Genomic DNA, 18,904 nt, shown 5'->3' with positions numbered 1-18,904 from the left:
TATAGCTTGCAGAAGGCTGAAACGCTCTTGTAATATATAATTAATTTTTTTTTTGTTTTGCTTTATGTTGTCTGTAATATACAATATCGCTATTTTGGGGAGTCTTTTTTTGGCATTTGGTGAAACGATGACATAACATCTTATACACCAACCCATAGTATTTCTGAATTCATTCTGCCTTGTAAAGCATTTTCTAGCTGATATACCTTGCTGCTAAAGTATGCTTTAGAATAGACTGATTTTTTTTGTTTGTAATTGAATTTGATGACAAACTCTATTCAGTGCCTAGTGTTGTTTTTTGCCTTTTTTTTTTTTTCCAGTCCTGAGTAGGCGAAGTCAGGTTTATTAGCATATTATACTGCAATACTTCCCTGTTCATGGTTACTTGAAATAACGCTCATTATTTGAGATGCTAAAGATCAATAAAGGTTTTCTTGTTCGGCTTTGATGACATATTATGGACTAGACATGAATGAGAAATCTGGGATTTTATTAGAACTATTTTTAACGTTTTAGGTTGCAGTTATTTTTTCTTTTCATGTCACAAGACTTGCACTTCCGCCCTCTCTTCTTTCTGAAGCTTTTGCTTTAACCCTTTTGCGTCTGCAAGGATTCTCAGGTCAGTTGCACAAGATCTAAGAGAGTAGAAAATGGGTTATTGCAGAAATTATAAGATATGAGGGCATAATGTCTAGGATAATATTTTTTGCTGAAAAGCAGCAATTTACATATTTAAAATTTCAGTAAGCAAAGTAAATAGACAATTTCTTATGCTCTTCTTCACTTTTGAGCAATTGTTTTTTGGAAAAGTGGAATAAAAATTAAAAAAAAAAAATACAAGTGAAAGCTGAAGTGTAAAGGAGAGGAGAGCCCTATAATAGGATTTGAGTTGAGAAGCAGAATGTGACCCTTTGTGCCTTAAACAGCATGTCTTTGTGCTTATTACAACCTTTTCTAGCTGGTTTCATGAAGACAGAACCTGGGTGTCTTTCGATGCATTATGGGTCTAGCTTGCCACTGGTCTGCTCAGAATGCCTATGGTCTGCCTGACCAGCCTATGCAGAAATCTATTTGCGTTCTACATCTACTGTTGCAAACTCTGCTAATTTAACAAACAAGAGATTTTAATTTATTGGGTACCGGTATATCATTTTATCAGACCCATTGTACATGGACCTATGGCAGATTACAACAATCATGGAATGACTATTGCCCAAAGATGTCAAAGGAGAACAGTGCTTTTGAGAGTTTGCCAATTTCATTGAAGATTCATCAAAGGGGTTCTCCAGAGTAGCAATACCAATTACCATTCAAAAAAGGGAACCCCTTTTCAGCTGGACTACAAAGGATCAAGAGGCTATCATGCAGTTAAAAACAGCTTTCACATCAGCACCAGTGCCAAGAAAACCTGATATTACACTTCTTTCTACTAGAAACAGATGCAACAGCATCTGGTCAGAGGAATATTTAGAAAGAAAATTACAAAGAAAAAGACCAGATAGGTTCATCCAGTCTGCCCAGTTGCAGTTTTTCATATGCTGCTCTACCCATATGCAAATCAGGGCCAGCTTCCCATGCCCAGTCCTACCCAGCAGAAGGTAATAAGCATTTACACAAGGGACGTCTTGCCTCACCAACCTACATTTTTTGATGGGGGTTAACAAATGTGAATAAAGGTGAGCCAGTGGATATTATGCATAGGGATTTTCAGAAGGCTTTTGACAAAGTTCTCCCATGAGACACTCCTAAGAAAATTAAAAACTCATGGGATAGGACATAAGAAATTGCCATATTGATTCAGATCAAGGATCCATCAAGCCCAGCATCCTGTTTCCAATAGTGGCCAATCCAGGCTACAAGTACCCAAACACTAAGTAGATCCCATGCTACTGTTGCCAGTAATAGCAGTGGCTATTCCCTAAGTCAACTTGATTAATAGCAGATAATGGACTTCTCCAAGAACTTATCCAAACCTTTTTTAAACCCAGCTACACTAACTGCACTAACCACATTCTCTGGTAACAAATTCCAGAGCTTAATTGTGAGTGAAAGAATTTTCTCCGATTAGTTTTAAATGTGCTGTTTGCTAACTTCATGGAATGGCCTCTAGTCCTTCTGTTATCCAAAAGAGTAAATAACCGATTCACATTTACCCATTCTAGACTTCTCATGATTTTAAAGACTTCTATCATATCCCCCCTCAGCCGTCTCTTTTCCAAGCTGAACAGCCCTAACCCCTTTAGCCTTTCCTCATAGGGGAGTCATTTCATCCCCTTATCATTTTGGTTGCCCTTCTCTGACCCTTCTCCAGTGCAACTATATCTTTTTTGAGATGAACGACCAGAATTGCACACAGTATTCAAGATGCGGTCTCACCATGGAGCGATAGAGGCATTATGACATCAATCGTTTTATTTGCCATTCCCTTCTTAATAATGCCTAATATTCTGTTTGCCTTTTTGATCGCCACAGCACACTGAGCCGATGATTTATTATCCACTATGATGCCTAGATCTTTCCTGGGTGGTAAATCCTAAGATAAAACCTAACATCGTGTAACTACAGCAAGGGTTATTTTTCCCTATATGCATCACCTTGCACTTGTCCATGTTAAATTTCATCTGCCGTTTGGATGCTAAATCTTCCAGTCTCGCAAGGTCCTCCTGCAATTTATCACAATCCACTTGAGATTTAACTACTCTGCTTAATTTTGTGTCATCCACAAATTTAATCTCCTCAATTGTCATACCCCTTTCCAGATCATTTATAAATATATTAAAAAGCACTGGTCCAAGTACGGATCTCTGAGGCACTCCACTGTTTACCTTTTTCTACTGTGAAAACAGACCATTTAATCCTGCTGTCTGTTTCCTGTCTTTTAACCAGCTTGCATTCCATAAAAGGACATCAACTCCTATCCCATGACATTTTAGTTTTCTTAGAAGTCTCTCATGCAGGACTTTGTCGAACGCCTTCTGAAAATCCAAATACACCACATCTACTAGTTTACCTTTGTCCACATGTTTATTCACCCCTTCAAAAAAAATGTAAGAGATTTGTGAGGCAAGACTTCCCTTGAGTAAATCCATGTTGGCTGTGTCCCATCAAATCATGTCTATCTAAATGTATTGTGATTTTATTCTTTATAACAGTTCCCACAATTTTTCCCAGCACTGAAGTCAGGCTCACCAGTCTACGGTTTCCCAGATCACCCATGGAGCCCTTTTTAAATATTGGGGTTATATTGGCCATCTTCCAGTCTTCAGGTACAAAGGTTGATTTTAATGATAGGTCTGAAATTTCATTTTTTAATTCTTTCAGAACCCTGGGGTGTATACCATCCAGTCCATGTGATTTACTACTCTTCAGTTTGTCAATCTGGCCTACCATATCTTCCAGGTTCACCATGATTTGGTTGTTCATCTGAATCATCACCCTTGAAAATAGTCTCTGGAACGGGTATCTCCACAACATCCTCTTCAATAAACAATGAAGCAAAGAATGTTTAATCTTTCCACGATGGCCTTATCTTCTCTAAGTGCCCCTTTAACCCCTCGATCTTCTAACGGTCCAACCGATTCCCTCACAGGCTTTCTGTTTTGGATGTGTTTAAAAAAAGTTTTTACTGTGAGTTTTTGCCTCTACGGCCAACTTCTTTTCAAATTCTTTCTTAGCCTGTCTTATCAATGTCTTACATTTAACTTGCCAGTGCTTATGCTTTATCCTATTTTCTTCTGATGGATCCTTCTTCCAATCTTTGAACAAAGATCTTTTGGCTAAAATAGCCTCTTTCACCTCACTTTTTAGCCATGCTGGCAATCATTTGACCTTCCTTCCACCTTTCTTGATGTGTGGAATACATATAGATGGTATTTTTTAATAATGGCCATGCCTGTTGCACACTTTTTACCTTTGTAGCTGCACCATTCAATTTTTTTTTAAACAACTTTTTCATTTTATCAAACTTTCCCTTTTGAAAGTTTAGTGCTAGAACTGTGGATTTTCTTAACTGTCCCCCTACCAGTCATTAATTCAAATTTGATCATACTATGATCACTATTGCCAAGAGGCCTTACCACGGTTACCTCACCAAATTCTGTGCTCCACTGAGAATTAGATCTAAAATTGCTCCCTCTCTTGTCAGTTCCTGAACCAATTGCTCCATAAAACTGTCATTTATTCCATCCTGGAACTTTATCTGTCTAGCATGTCCTGAAGTTTCTCTTAGCCAGTCAATATTGGGGTAATTGAAATCTCCCATTATTATTAATGCACTACCAATTTGGTTAGCTTCTCTAATTTCTCTGTCCGTCTCACCATCTTGGCCAGGTGGACGGTAGTATACTCCTATCACTATGCTCTTCCCCCAACACATAAGGGATTTCTACCCTTTTGTGCATTTAGTCTCATGAAGGATCTTTATCCTGTTGGACTCTCTGCCATCCCGGACATAAAGCGCCACCCTGCCACCAAGGTGCTCCTCTCTGTCATTGCATTATAATTTGTACCCCGGTATAGCACTGTCCCATTGGTTATCCTCCTTCCACCATGTCTCTGAGATGCCAATTAAGTCTATGTCATCATTCACTGCTATACATTCTAATTCTCCCATCTTACTTCTTAGACTTCTGGCATTAGCATACAAACATTTCAAAGTGTGTTTTTGTTTGTATTAACATTCTACTTTTCATTTGACAGGGATACATTGGAATCTTTTAGCTCAGGCGCGTTTTTAATTATAGGCACTTGGACTACTTTTCTTATTAGTGGAACCTCACTGTTGGGATGCCCTAACTCTAATGCTTCATTAGTATCCTTTGAAGATACCTCTCTCCGAACCATGTGCTGCTGAGCGACTGTCTGCTTTCCCCTTTGATTTAGTTTAAAAGCTGTGCTATCTCCTTTTTAAAGGTGAGCACCAGCAGCCTGGTTCCACCCTGGTTAAGGTGGAGTCCATCCCATCGGAAAAGACTCCCCCCCCCCCCCCCTTCCCCAAAAGGTTCCCCAGTTCCTGTCTAGGTGACGCATGAGGTCCGCCACCTTTGCATCACGTAGGCATGTTACCAGGCAATCCACACGCCCACTAGCTACCCAGCTGTCTATATTCCTAAGAATCGAATTGCCAACTATGACGGCCGACCTAACACTTCCCTCCTGGGAAGTAGCCCTGGGAGATACATCCTTGGTGCAAGAGGACAGTGCACCACCTGGAGAGCAGGTCCTTGCTCCAGGTTGATACTCTCCGATCATGAGACCTTCCTCCTCCAAGGCAGCAACAGGGCTGCAGACTGGAGATGGGACTTGGCTATTATGTCCCTGAAGGTCTCATGTATATACTTCTCTGTCTGCCTCAGCTCCTCAAGGTCTGCCATTCTAGCCTCCAGAGATCAAACTCATTCTCTAAGAGACAGGAGCTCTTTCCATCGGATGCGCACGTACAATTTCTCACCATCAGATAAAAAATCATACATGTGACACTCGATGCAAAAGACTGGGAGGCCTCCTCCCTCTTGCTGCTGGACTGCTGCCTTTATCTTAAATTTGTTCAGTTCCTAGTTAAATTTTAGGTTGTTATGGGAGTAGGACTGCAAACAATTAAGTTCCTTTAAATGTATTAGTGTATTCACTATATATCTGGTAGTGATCTATAAGGGAATGATTAAACCCTTGATAAGGTGTAGGAAATTTCTGAATTTAAGTTAAAAGGCTGATTCTCTTTTTTTTTTTTTTTAGTGTGAAAGTGTCACCTGCCTATAAATTAAAGGGGAGGGAGGGTTGGGAAATACAAAACACACACACTTCTGGTTTTTGCCTGCCTTTCTGACTATGTTTGATACAAAACACACTATTTATTTATTTTTTTGTATACCGACATTTGATTGAGGTATCACATCTGTTTACATGTGAACAGTAAATAAGGCATGGGCTGCTTATTTTTACAGTGTAACTTAGAACGGTTAACATTTACAATATGAATAGGAACATTTAACTAAATAATATACCCCAACATTTTACTTGTCCCCAATGCTTTTAAGTTCTTAAAAATTTCCTCAAGCAGTACTTACTGATTCTTTCAGCCACCAGCAAGGTAACTCTCCTCTGTGCTCCCTCTGGATTGTGGGTTACTGAGCTCTTTCCTTGCCCTGGGCTTCACGCCCATGCTCTGTCTCATTCATATGCGTGCGCACACTCACACAGGCTTCTCACGTCCATGCTCTCTCTCATTCATGCACACGAGAGCATCCACACTCTGTCCTTGTGCCTTCTACTTATGCAAATTAAACTCAGTGGATTGAAACTTTCACATCTGGGGTAAGGAGCTATTAGCCATCAAGGTGGCTCTTTACAGTCCATGTGGACCTACATTGCAAATCCAATAAAAACCTAGACCAGGAGTAGGCAGTACTGGTCCTAGAGTGCACAGATCAAGTTTTCAAGACATCCACAGTGAATATGCAATAGATGGTGACATCTATTGGATTTGCAATGCAGGTCTACATGGACTATAAAAACCTAGACCCAAGGTAGGCAATACAGGTCCTAGAATGCCATAAACAGATCAGGTTTTCAAGACATCCACAATGAATATGCATTAGATATATTTGCGTACAATGGAGGCAGTGTATGCAAATATACCTTATGCATATTCATTGTGGATATCCAGAAAACCAGACTTGGTTGTGGTACTCCAGGACTGACATTGTCTACTCTGTGATCTAGTCAGCATGCCATTTGCATTCCAGACAGATTTGATGGTCATAATCTATCTCATGCGTCAGTATGACGGGCAGCTTGTCAGAGATACCTCAAGGCACTGAGTCACTGTTTCTTCACAAAAGCTAAGTAGCTGAAATGCTACAATGCAATTTGCGGAAATGATATATTAAAAAATGACCTTTGAAGTACGTTAAAGATATGGAGAAACTTAAAAATTTTTATTTCCTCACAATGGTGTATTGACACGAATGGCAGAGAGAAAACATTTGAATGACCAATGATTATTCGAAGTGCGGTAGTAGAGCATGCTATATGCTATCCTGCACAAAACAGCACACAAAGGCTAAATGACTGTGCAAATTATGAACTACTAAAAGCCTAATATGAGGTCATTTAAATCACAAAAATTATTTTGAATCAAGTTTTTGGGAAAGTGTTTTGGTCTTTTATGATTACCTACTATTGTTGTGGCAAACTCCTCGCTCCTAATTATTGAGAAGTTTGGATATTAGTATTCTATTTTAATTTTTACATGCAGTGAAATTGATAAAGGAAACAGATTAATGTAATAAATATGCCCTTCAGGGTCATGTGTAATGCATAAAGCTTAATATTAAACAAGGAATGGTTTCTGGTATGAACTGCACTCTTTCTCCTGCCCTCCTTTTATGGCCCCTTCCTGAGTGCTATTCCCCATCTCCACCAGGGCGCCTTCCCTCCTGCCCTCTTTCCCTCCACCTATAGTCCCTTCCTGTGCTCCCCTTCCTGCTTTTTCCTCTCTGTAGTTCTTTCTCTGGTTCTGTCCCTCCTGTTTTTCTTGAGCTCCCTTTCTGAGAACTTACCCTCCTGCTCTCTCCCTGCCCTGTTCCTTTCCTCCTTTCCTGCTTGCCCCTTCACTTCTGTCCTCTCCTTCCTGTGTGCCCTCCCCCTCTCCCACAACGCCATCTCTAGTGTTTTATGTATTTTGATTTATTATCCACATTTTAAAAAAGTAATTCACCCAAGGCTGTGAATATTCGAAAGCTGATATATAGTGAAAGGTAACATCAGTAAGGAGCAAACTTGATCTCCTTCAATGACATGACTAATTAGGTAAGAATACAAACATCTCAGCATAACGAGATATTGCAGTAGCATTTTCAAGGCACTCGTGTAAATACAAACATCTCAGCAAAGCGATTGCGGCTGCAGGTTTAAGGCACCCCTTATAAAGTGCCAGGCAGTTTATAGCACTCCCTCCTCTCTCTTAAGGCCCTTTCCGAGTACGTTTACTCCTGTGCTCTCTCCCTCTTGACCTCCCCTCCCTGTGACCTGTTCTCCATCCCTTTCTCAGTGCTGATCCCACTCCTTCATGGTGCTTTTTTCCCCTCACTGTCAGGCCAGCAGGACAGCCAGAGCACGTGTAGCCAGGGCCAGCAGAAGCATTAGGCGAGCTGACCATTAGGGGGCGCTGACGCCGCTCACGAGCCAATGAGGCAGGGTGAGGCGGCTGCTTCAGGTGGCAGAATTTTGAAGAGGCAAAAAAGTGCCCCTTCAAAATTCTGCTCAACCTGCTTCACCCTGCTTAACCCCCCCCCAAGACTCACAAAAACCCCTGGTGGTCCAACAGGGGCCTGGGAGCGATCTGCTGCCCCCAGGCCGTTGGCTGCCATTGGCTGGCCCGTGTCACATGGTAGGGGACAATGGATGACTGGTACCATTTAAAAAAAAATGGGGGTTGGGAGCGTGGACGGGTTATTTTATTTAAATTTGGGGGGGCAGAGCAGGGGGTGGGGGAGCAGTGATATATGGTCCCCACCCCTGGAGATAGGAGTCGGGGCTGTGACCGGGGGGGAGGGGGAGTGGCAAAAGGTGCCTAATCCCCTTGCACTGGCCCTGTGTGTAGCAATAGCCAGAAATGCTCCTTGGGGGGTTATTGCCCCGCTTGCTGCTGCCTCTGGTTGCGTGCAGCTTCAGACTCTGCACAGTAGCACTAGCTGCACCCTACCCTGCCGCTTCTCCCTGTGTTTGGGCTTCTTGAGGCTTTGATCTTCCTCTCCTCAGTGTGGGATCAGGCAGCACAGCTCCTCAGAGGTGAGATCAGCCTGCTCCATTTCTCAGCAGTTGCACTTTTGCCTCCCTTCTGGTGGATCCCCTGTGATGGTTTTGCGGACCTCAGGTTGGGAACTGCTGAGCCCAGACTAAATGTAATGTGGCATATGACAGTGTGTTCTGTGGATACATTGCGCCATGGATGTCTGCATTGACGCCCTTACTGTTTATTCCCCCAGTAGCACAAACCAGGTTATCAACTACGCGAGACAAGGCTTTTTCTACCACAGCTTCAGGGCTATGCCATTCATTGCCTATAGAGATCGGTGTGATCAGACTACAGGTCAGGCGTCATAGTAAAACCTGATTATTCAGAGAGGCTTTTAATACTGTGGATAGGTTTTTAGTGTTGACTATGTGATCATAAACTGAGATGTGCATATAATTTATTTTGCATATGTGTATCTTCATCATTTAGAATCAAATCATTTAGCGCTGACCGGAATCATAATTAAAAAAAAAAATATATATATATAAAACCAAACCGGAGCATGATCCAACCGTCACAGGTTCTATTTTAGTAATCCTATTAATTACCCCCTTATCAACCAGGAAGAAGTCAATGTGCGGATATGAATGGTGAGGGCGGGAATAAAAAGTATAGTTCCTAGATCTAGGGTACCGAGAGTGCCATACATCTATCAAATCCCTTGGGAAACCAGTAATTTCAAGGATTCTCTGGAAAGGTGAGACCCTGAGCTGAGTTGTCTAGTGTAGGCTTCAAAGTAATATTGAAGCCATCCCCAAGTATCCCGTAATATGTCTCTAAGGTTATCAAAAACAGATTTCCTGATGAGAATTTGGTGCATAGATGTTAACTAAAGTAAGAAGTTCCCCACCCACAGATACAGTAAGAAAAAGAAACCTGCCACCTAGATCTGAACAGCATGATTTTAATTCGAACACCACATCCCTGCTTGTCATGATACCTACTCCCATATATTTTGCTAAATGCGAGCTCGCTGCCCAGTATCTGTATGGGAATTTATGGGAATTCATTAGGGACTCATACCTAGATTTAAGATGTGTTTCCTGCAATACCATAGCTGCCTGAAGCCTGTCTAACTCTTTAAATAACAGTCTACGTTTTTTGGCAGTATTTAATCCCTTGACACTCAAGGAAACTATTTTAAAAGAGGTCATGATAAACAACTATGGGAAGATCTAAAATAACACTAATATTGTACAGTGCAATACTGCCACCACCCCATATACAGAGTAGAAAGACCCCATTTTGAGGCAAGTGATAAAAACCCCAACATGCACATCATACCACGGGCATCCCACCTTCCCAGAAAATGAAAAGAAGCCATCTTAACATAGAAGAGCCAAATAACAGGGAACAGAATAATTGAAACCCCCCCTCCTCCCACCAAATATTGCGGTAGGTAGACCCCCCCCAACTCCAACAGATCCAACGGAGGAGTTAGCATGAGAGGTCATCAGCTACCCTGTCGAGCAAATCAAACAATTCGAAAAAACGTGAGAACAGCATATTGTGCACAGCAGTTAATATCCCATCACGAATGAAAGAAATACAAAATAGCCTCTGCAAGCTAATCAAAGTCTCTAAACGTCTGAGGCTAATAGACAGCAGCTGCTGTCACGATAAGACTGCCCCAGCTGCGTCACTCCCTGTAATAACGCCTGGTTACAAGACCACCTCCAACTTTCCTTCAGCCCTTAAGGGCTGAAGGAAAGTTGGAGGTGGTCTTCCTTTAGAGGAAGGCGATCCCTCGGAGTTTCATCTCGACCACAGTCCCCCCCCCCCCCCCCCCCTTTTGGCACCCGCTGCCAACGTGGAGCGTCTTCTCTATTCTGACCTGCTCCTTTAGAAGTAGTATTTAGAGTGGAAACGGTAAAATCCACTTCTCTCAGGATCGCAGCAGCCTCTTCCATGGTCTTTATACGATGCGGTGTTCCTCTAATAAGAAACCACTGGCCAAAAGGATGAAGCCATCTGTATCTTATGTTCTCTTTACGCTCTGTTATCTCCCGAAGCTCCTGCCTTTTTTTCAAGGTGGTAGGAGAAATACCTGCCAAAATGGCCAGTTTATGCTGTTCCTACAGCCATGAGGTTTGCTTGCAGGCCGCTTTGAAAATCCACTCTTTCACTGCAAAAGAATGAAAACATGTGATGTCTCTGGGTTTATTAGCGATTTTAGGCCCCAATGGTAGATGTGCACGATCTATTTTAATAACAGTACCTTCCACCAGGCCATTTCCAGAGGCGTTATCATTCAAAAAGAGATCACTGCATAGTTTTTATGACCTCTTCCTCGCTGTTAATCTACTCTGGAACCTCAGGTAAACTGCGAAAGCATGGATTACGGCGGTGTGATCCATTCTCAAGATCTTCTAATTTTTCAGCAACAGTCTCTAAATCCAATTTTAGAAGCAGCCTGTTCAGTGCGAATCCACTTTAACTCTTTGCCGTGCATGTCAACTCTAATTTCTGTCTCGTCAATTTGGCGGCCCAAATCTAAAATCTCCTCCTTCACTTCCAATATTAGATTAGTGATTTCCTGCTTTTATGGTTCCGTAATTCTTGCCGCAAGTCTCAGGAACCACCCATGGAATTCCTCCTGCGAAGGGAGATTCATCCCCGAAAGTACGGCGAGTGTTTCAAAGCCCATACCCACCTCAGCCTCTTCACCAGCCGCCATGTTATCCGCCTCGTTCTCCCGGCCTTCCTCTAGTTTCGAATAAGAGAACTTACCGAAATCAACAGTCTTTTTCTTAACCGACATAGTTGCTTTCCAAGGAGAAAAGCTGGTGATTATTGCCGCTTTAAAATCCATGGATGCTGAGGATAAACCGCAGATTTGTATTGCTCGATGGGAGAGTTTGAACACGAGCAACTGTTCACCCTGATAACATCATTTCCTCCTCCTGCTTAAGAACATAAGAAATTGCCATACTGGGTCAGAACAAGGTTCCATCAAGCCCAGCATCCTGTTTCCAACAGTGGCCAATCCAGGCTACAAGTACCTGGCAAGTACCCAAACACTAAGTAGATTCCATGCTACCGATGCCAGTAATAGCAGTTGCTATCTTCTAAGACAACTTGTTTAATAGCAGGTAATGGACTTCTCCTCCATGAACTTATCCAGCCACACTAACTGCACTAACCACATCATTCTAGAGCTTAATTGTGCATTGAGTGAAAAAAAAATTTCTCCACTTTAGTTTTAAACATGCTACTTGCTAACTTCATGGAGTGCATATGTATATCTTAATTTGTTTTACATGGACTGTGCATTACTTTGTGCTTAACTGGGAAAAAAAAAGTTATAAATTTGATAAAATGAAATGAATGACTTTGTCACAAAGAAGTGGTGATGAGGTTGGGAAATGGACACAAGCAGTCGTGTTTGTTCAGGCCTTCAGTAGTTGAATATAAAATCTAATGCCTCTCAGATGCCATCAGTTCATTAATGAAGAAGGTGGGTCCTTACTACTTTTGTCCAGGCAGTGTTTTCTTTTGCTATCTTATTGTATAACTGGTGAACACTGCCTGGCATTGCTTGTGTTCTCTGGTCCATAACAGCTATAAATTTTAAAACCAAACAAAAGTGAAAATAAATATTATTTTATTTCGTTAAGTAATTAACAGCAAGCATATATAAACTTAAGGAGCCTCTCTATAAACTATATTGACAGTATATTATTTTATTTATTTATTTAAGGCTTTTAGATACCGACTTTCTTGAAACAAATCAAATCAACTTGGTTTACATCAAACTAAGCAGTAACTATAACCAACCAATCAACAAGAGACAATTTGAAGGAACATAAAGTTACATTATAACAAGGATGCCTTAACTGGGAGTAGGAAATAAGAGAGGGAGAACTAAGATAAAGTACTATATACAATTATATACAATTGTGTTGCGATTCCGGTCACTGGGGCAGTGACCGGGCCCTTACCTCTTTCTGAGGCGCCGTGATTCGCCGGTCCCCGAGCCTCTCGAGCCGCGTGGCAGCGGCTGAAAACCGCCGGTTCCTGGGCCTCCCAAGCCGCATGGCAGCGGCGTCTCCACGAGGGAGACGCCGCCGAAGACTCCGCCCCCTTGGAGTGCCACGCGCACGCGGACCGCCGTTTTATTGGTGCAGCCCCGGATGTCAGAATCCGCCTCCTGATGACGTCAGTCGCCAGTAAGGGGGATTTAAACCGAGCCCGGGGATTCTATCTTTGCCTAGCAACGAGGTCACTTTCTGAAGTGCTAGTTGCCTCCTGTCGGTTCCTGATTCCTGCCTGCCTGCCTTGTATTCTGCTTGCTTAATCGTTGGTTCCTGTTTGCCGCCTGCCTTGATTCCAGCTCGTGACTTTGACTTTGCCAGTTTGCCGCCTGCCCTGATTTCTGCCTGTGACTCCGACCCTGCTTGACAGCCGCCCGCCTCGACTCCGGTCCGTGACTCCGTCTCCGCTGCCAGCCTCCAGTCCTGACTCAGCTCCGTGACTTCACTTTGCCTGTTTGCAGCCAGTCCTGACTCCGGTTCACACTCTTCCTGGGTTCATCAGTACTTCGCCTAAGTCCCAGCGGTCCGGGTCCCTACGGGCTCCTCCTGGGGGGACCTCGGACTTCCAGGTTGAAGACGCTTAAGCCCTAGCGACCCGGGTTCCTACAGCTCCTCTGGAGGAATCACGGGTTTCCAGGTGAAGCTCGTCAGCCCAGTGTGTGTTCTGCCTCCCGGTCGTCCTTCCTGGCCGGCCGGCCCAAGGATCCACTTCCCGGATTGGATAGTCGTAACAATTGTACTATATACAATTAGATGTCTCTTGTTGCCAAATTCTAGAGAGCACTAAATAGTGATTTGTGTTAGAAGATTAAAAAGCACTGGTTCCAGTACAGATCCCTGGGGCTGTCCACTATTTACCATCCTCCAGTGAGAGAACTGACCAGTTAGTCTTACTCCCTGTTTCCTGTCTTTTTTAACAAGTTCACAATCCACAATGAAGGTGTTGCCACGGTGGACCATGGCCGGTCCATTTAGGGCTTAGGCTCACATAATCAGGGCAGCTTGACAGAAAAAGAAGAGACCTGCAGGAAGGCTGTCACGGTTCCCGTCCCACAGCGGCCAAAACAATAGGAGAGGGCTGCTGCAGGACCCCATCCTGCGGTGGCTGAAGAAGGGTCTGGCAGTGCCAATGAAGATGCCCTGCATGAGTGGGAGCCCGATGCATATACTTGGGAATGGGGCAGCCTGTGTGTGGGAGAGCCTGAGAGACAGGGCTGCAGACAGAGCAAACTGGGGAAAAGTACCTGAAATTGCTTGGGTTGTCTGGTTCACAACTGATGGGAATTTTCAAAACCAAGCAAAAGTGGAAAAGATAAATATTCTTTTAATACATTAAATTAAGAGAAGAGCAATGAGTTCCATAAGTCCTGATTGAACGGCAAGTCCAAAAAGAAGCAAGAGGAAGTGCTGAAGCCAAAATAAATATTGGAAGCCTGATCAGTGGCTTGGCAATTTGACTTGATACAAAAGAATGCAAAATCATGAATTTGGGATCTGGTGCGAGAGGTACGGTGATGGGGGCTGCTTGGCAATAGTGATCATAACTTAATTACATTTTAACAGAATCGCTGAAGGGAGGACATTAAGGAAAACTACAGACTATGAGCAAAGGAGCAAATTGGGTAGCAAACACAACCTCAAAGGAGCAGTTGGAAAGATTAAAAGTTGGCGTGGACGCTGTTTAAAGACTCCATCTTGGAAGTCCAGACCTTAGAAAAGGTAGAAACCTGACGGCAGACAGATCATGCAGCCCATGTAGCCTGCCCATCCACGCCAAGCGACTGCCAGCATGGTTAAATCCTGAAGTGAGAGAGGCTAGGAAAGTCAGAAGGGCATCTTTTAAAAACAAAAAAAAACCCAGTGAAGAAAATAGGAAAGACCATAAGAAGTGGCAAGTTAGATATAAAGCATTCATAAAACAGGCCAAAAGAGAATTAAAAAAGCTGCATGTTACAGAGGCAAAGCTCTAAAAGGTTTACATTTCTCCTCCCCCCCCCCCCCCCTCCCAAAGTGTATTTGGAGCAAGATGTCTGTGAGGGAGTTGGCTGGATGGTAGGCTGAGCGAGGGGTAAAAGGGGGATCTCGGGGAAGACCAGGCTAGAACAGAAAACCTAAATGAATTCTTTGCTTTGGTCTTCTTTGAGGAAGGTATCAGCAGGGCTGACTCTAGGGCGAATGACGTCTCGGGCAAAAATCATTCATGTTGCCCCCTCTCCTTCCGCCGGGGCTTGGCATGGATAAGCAGGGAGAAGAGTTGCACACACAAGCTTTCTCCGTAAGTGAGTGGCAGGGGAGGGATCCCTCTTACCCCAGCATCCTTTCTCCCGTGTCTTGCATCCACTGCCCGTCTCTTAACCCTCTTCCCCCCCCCCCCCCCCCCCATTTCCAGCATCTGCCTCTTGCCTTTCTGTCTCTCCCTCCCAGCATTTTCCTTTCTCCCTCCCCCTACCTCTCCCTGCTGCTCCCCCTGCATCTGCATGTTCCTCCTTCCTCTCTCCGCAAAATACCTGCTTAGCGGGAAGGCCGCTACCCCCATTCCTCCCTGACTGTGCCAGCTCCGCAAGCCGTTCAAAGACGTGGACTGGCATTTTCGGTGTGCTGACTCACGAGTGGCAGCTACTGCTACCGCCGTTCCTTCCCGTCCGAGCTGATCCCTTACTCTGGGATCCTGGCCAGGATGCTGGGCTCGACGAGCCATTGGTCTGATCCAGTATGACATTTCGTATGTGATCTTCCCCACTCCTCCTTCCATCTCGTCATATAGTTCTCTGCTTTCTCTTCTCCTCCCTCCATCTCTCCCCATGGTGTTCCATTCTCTCTTCCCCCATCCTTAGCTCAGGGACACGGGGTCATCCATATGAAAATGAAGGGGCTAGCTCAAACAGAATGTGCGAGAAGACCTCTTTCACTGAGACAGCTGGAATGGGCTTCCAGCGGAGGTTCTAGCATGCTTGGCACTGACTCACAGGGAAGCAAGGGGTGAGAGCAGATATTGAGCAGAGTCTGAGGTGGCACAGTAGAGAAGCGCCAGTGAGTGGCTTAGGTGCCCGAGGCGGCCCTTACCTGACTACGTCTCCTGTACTCTGCCTGTGTGTGCTGGTTGCTGATAGATTGCTCCTGTAAACCTTTTCTTTCTCTGTTCCTCAGGCGTGGATTAGTGATGTCAGAACCGCCTCCTCTGCTTCCTGTGGAAATCATATCAAGGCCAGCTGCAGCCTGGTTGCTTTCAACAGCGAAAGTACAGGTAAGATGGTGACAAGTGGATTACACGTGCCGTGCCAGCTCGTCCAGGAGGAATCTCTGTGCATGTTAAGGGAGATGCATAAAAGATGTGGGCTGAAAAAGAGCCAACTAGTCTGCCCGTTTGTACCCACCCATTGCATTGTCACAGGGCATAATCGATCTGTGGTCTTCTCCCACCCTCTGCCATTAAGGTGCTTTTGTCTAGCCACTTGAATTTGGCCACTTTTGGGTTTCATAACCTTAGCTGGAAATCTGTGTCGGGTGTCCATCACCCCTTCTCTGAAAAAGTATTTTGAGTTTTTTCTTCCCTTCGGTTTCATATGATGACCCCTCTTCAGCCTGTGGAAAGTGCTTCCTTCTGGAGCTTTTATTGAAGTCCGCTGGATATTTGAATGTTTACATTATATCTCCCCTTTCCCTTCTTCTAGAATAATGCAGCTCCCCTGCTCATTTTGTGTCTGGCTTACAGTACAGGCCATGCATCATTTTGGTGGCTCTCCTTTGAACTGCCTGCTCCTGGCCAATGTCCTGTAGACCTGCCCTTTCCTGGAGGAGGAGGAATCAATATGTACTGTTTGGAAATGCCAGCTGCTTGTGAAGGAATTGCTATTAATAGTATGTACGAATGTAGTCTGCTTTGAAGTGTCTGAAAGGTGGAGTGCAAATTCAATAAATAAATACGGGCAGTGGCATTATTTTCTCCGATGGCTGACCTCGCCTCTCCGTGCTCTCCGACTGACTCCAGTGTCTCCCACATCTTGTCCCACGCTCTTTGACTGACTGGTCGGGGTCAGCTTTAGGGGTGTATGATGTATGTGGCTGTGCAAGGGCGCCTTGGCTTTCAAAGGGTGTTGCCGCCTGCAGTGCTACGGGCCGTGAAGCGTGCACTGTTATCACTAAAGCTGGCTGCTGCGACCGATGCCAGGTCTCCTGCCCCATGCTCCTCTGTTTGATCTTGTGTCTCCTGCACCCTGCCCTGTTTTGCTCTGACTGAATTTTTGCTTGCTGTTCATGACTGGGGCCATCTTGGTGCCTTGTTTAGGGCATTGCCGTATCTGAAACCTTTGCCAGCGTAGATTTATTGTAACGCTCTTGATTTCTTTGAAACTTTTTTGTTACTTTTAAATCTGTATCATAATCACTGACGGCAACGTGCAGCTGCACAGCAGTCTATGCCATCCTTCAGACTTAAGATGAAACTGTTCTGCACACAGACGAGGCATTGCCAGCTACTTGCTTCTCAGCATAATCCGAAAAAAGGTGACCAGATACATTTGAAAGAAGCAAGATCGCCCGTAACTAAAATTTGCCATGCTGTGGTTTGCCTTTCTGATAAATAGGGAGGACTGATGCATTTGCAGGCATAGACAGCGCGCTGTGGGATCTGTTGCCAGAGGACATCGTCAAAGTGACTAGCATAGCGGGGTTTAAATGAGGTTTGGACAAGTTCCCAGAGGAAATGTCCATTACACATTATTAGCCAGGGAGACTAAAGAAAGCCATTGCTATCTCTGGGAGTGAGTAGCAGCAGTTTGGATCTACTTATGGGATCTGCCAGGTACTTGTGACCCGGACTGGCCACTGTCAGAGACGGGGTGCTGGGCCTGATGGACCTCTGTCTGACCCAGCAAGGCAATGCTTATGATTTCTGTCCTCAGCCTATTACATATTACCTAGTCCATTGCCCTGCCTTCAGGTAGGATCTAGTTCGCCTGAAATATTCAAACAGATGTTTATCTAACCTGCTCTTTATTAAAAAAAAGAGAAAATCCAGTGACTGTGATTCTATTCCCCAGGTTACACATTAGTGTTTGCTTACCTTTGCCATTAGGAAGTTTTATTTATTTATTTAGAAGTTTTATCTCCCATCGTTCTATGCGGAGATCACAACAGTTTACAGAGTGATGTTTATAGCTCAACAAACAAACACACAAAGATTGGTTGCAGAGGAGGGGGTATTCGTAGTCAGAGTTCGATACTTCTGAGGCTTTGCTGCATGGAGAGGGAGAGCTCTCGCTGTAAGCCCATTTTATTTCCATACCTACAGCCCTCGGGCTTCCCTCTTCCTGGTCGCGTCTCTCTAATCAATTTGCTTTCCTCTGGATTTTGTCCCGTTCCTCCACCTCCTGCTAAGAGATACAAGGCTTAAAACTGGAGCCGTGGAGGGAGAGAATCACCTCCCGTGGCACTTGGGACGCTCCTTGTAATGGATCCCTGAAAGGTTGTAACGTTTTGTTTCTAACGGCAGTTGTGCTGCCTTCTGAAGCCGTTTGGTGATTCATTGTGTTTCCTTAGGGGGTGCTTTTGTTATCCCACCCAAAACTTAAAAGCAGAAATATAATTAAAAGGTTCTGCTTTCTTCTTGTTTCCCCCGGATGCACGTGCGTGTGAATATTTCCCCGCATCCCTATTCTTACCTGTGTGTGGGGGGGGGGTCCTGTCAGAGGAATGGGTCTGTGGGCGCGGGTGACACCTTTGCCCTCCTTTTGCCAACCACAGGCGCAGTATTTTGATAGAAGAGGTTTTGTGGGCGTGAGCAGACTGCATCTGCAGAGGGGTGAGGGGCCTTGTCTATAATGCCTGGTTTTCTTTATTTCTAGGTGTGCTGGGAATCGTACCCCTGGAAGCAAAGGAGGGCAACAAAAGGCCAGGAAGCCAGCTGAGCTGCCATTCAGGTGAGGTCTTCCCTTCTGCACCACAGGGGACGTCGCTACTCGTGAGGATCAAATGTGGGGGGCCCTCTGAGCTTCTTCCAACATGCTTTAGACAGAGAGTCTCGGCTCACGTCAGGCTCTTTGTTGGGTTTTCTTTAAACTAAACCAGTATCGAT

General features: G+C 44.3%; 1 protein-coding gene across 2 annotated transcripts in view; it reads left to right on the top strand.

Moving 5' to 3' along the window:
* The window catches only part of LOC115075806 (mitochondrial import inner membrane translocase subunit TIM16-like), a 497,551-nt gene that overhangs the window by 791 nt on the left and 477,856 nt on the right, over positions 1 to 18,904 (top strand). For both annotated transcript variants that reach the window (XM_029576599.1, XM_029576597.1), the window contains exons 2-3: positions 15,979 to 16,075; positions 18,675 to 18,749. In XM_029576599.1, coding sequence (XP_029432459.1) covers positions 15,979 to 16,075; positions 18,675 to 18,749 — 172 coding nt within the window. The remainder of the gene's footprint in view (positions 1 to 15,978; positions 16,076 to 18,674; positions 18,750 to 18,904) is intronic.

This window comes from Rhinatrema bivittatum, chromosome 14 (genome assembly GCF_901001135.1).
Source record: "Rhinatrema bivittatum chromosome 14, aRhiBiv1.1, whole genome shotgun sequence".
NCBI classification, from domain to species: Eukaryota; Metazoa; Chordata; class Amphibia; order Gymnophiona; family Rhinatrematidae; genus Rhinatrema; species Rhinatrema bivittatum.
The sequence above is the reverse complement of the archived record's forward strand: the minus strand, read 5'-3'. Positions and strand labels throughout refer to the sequence as shown.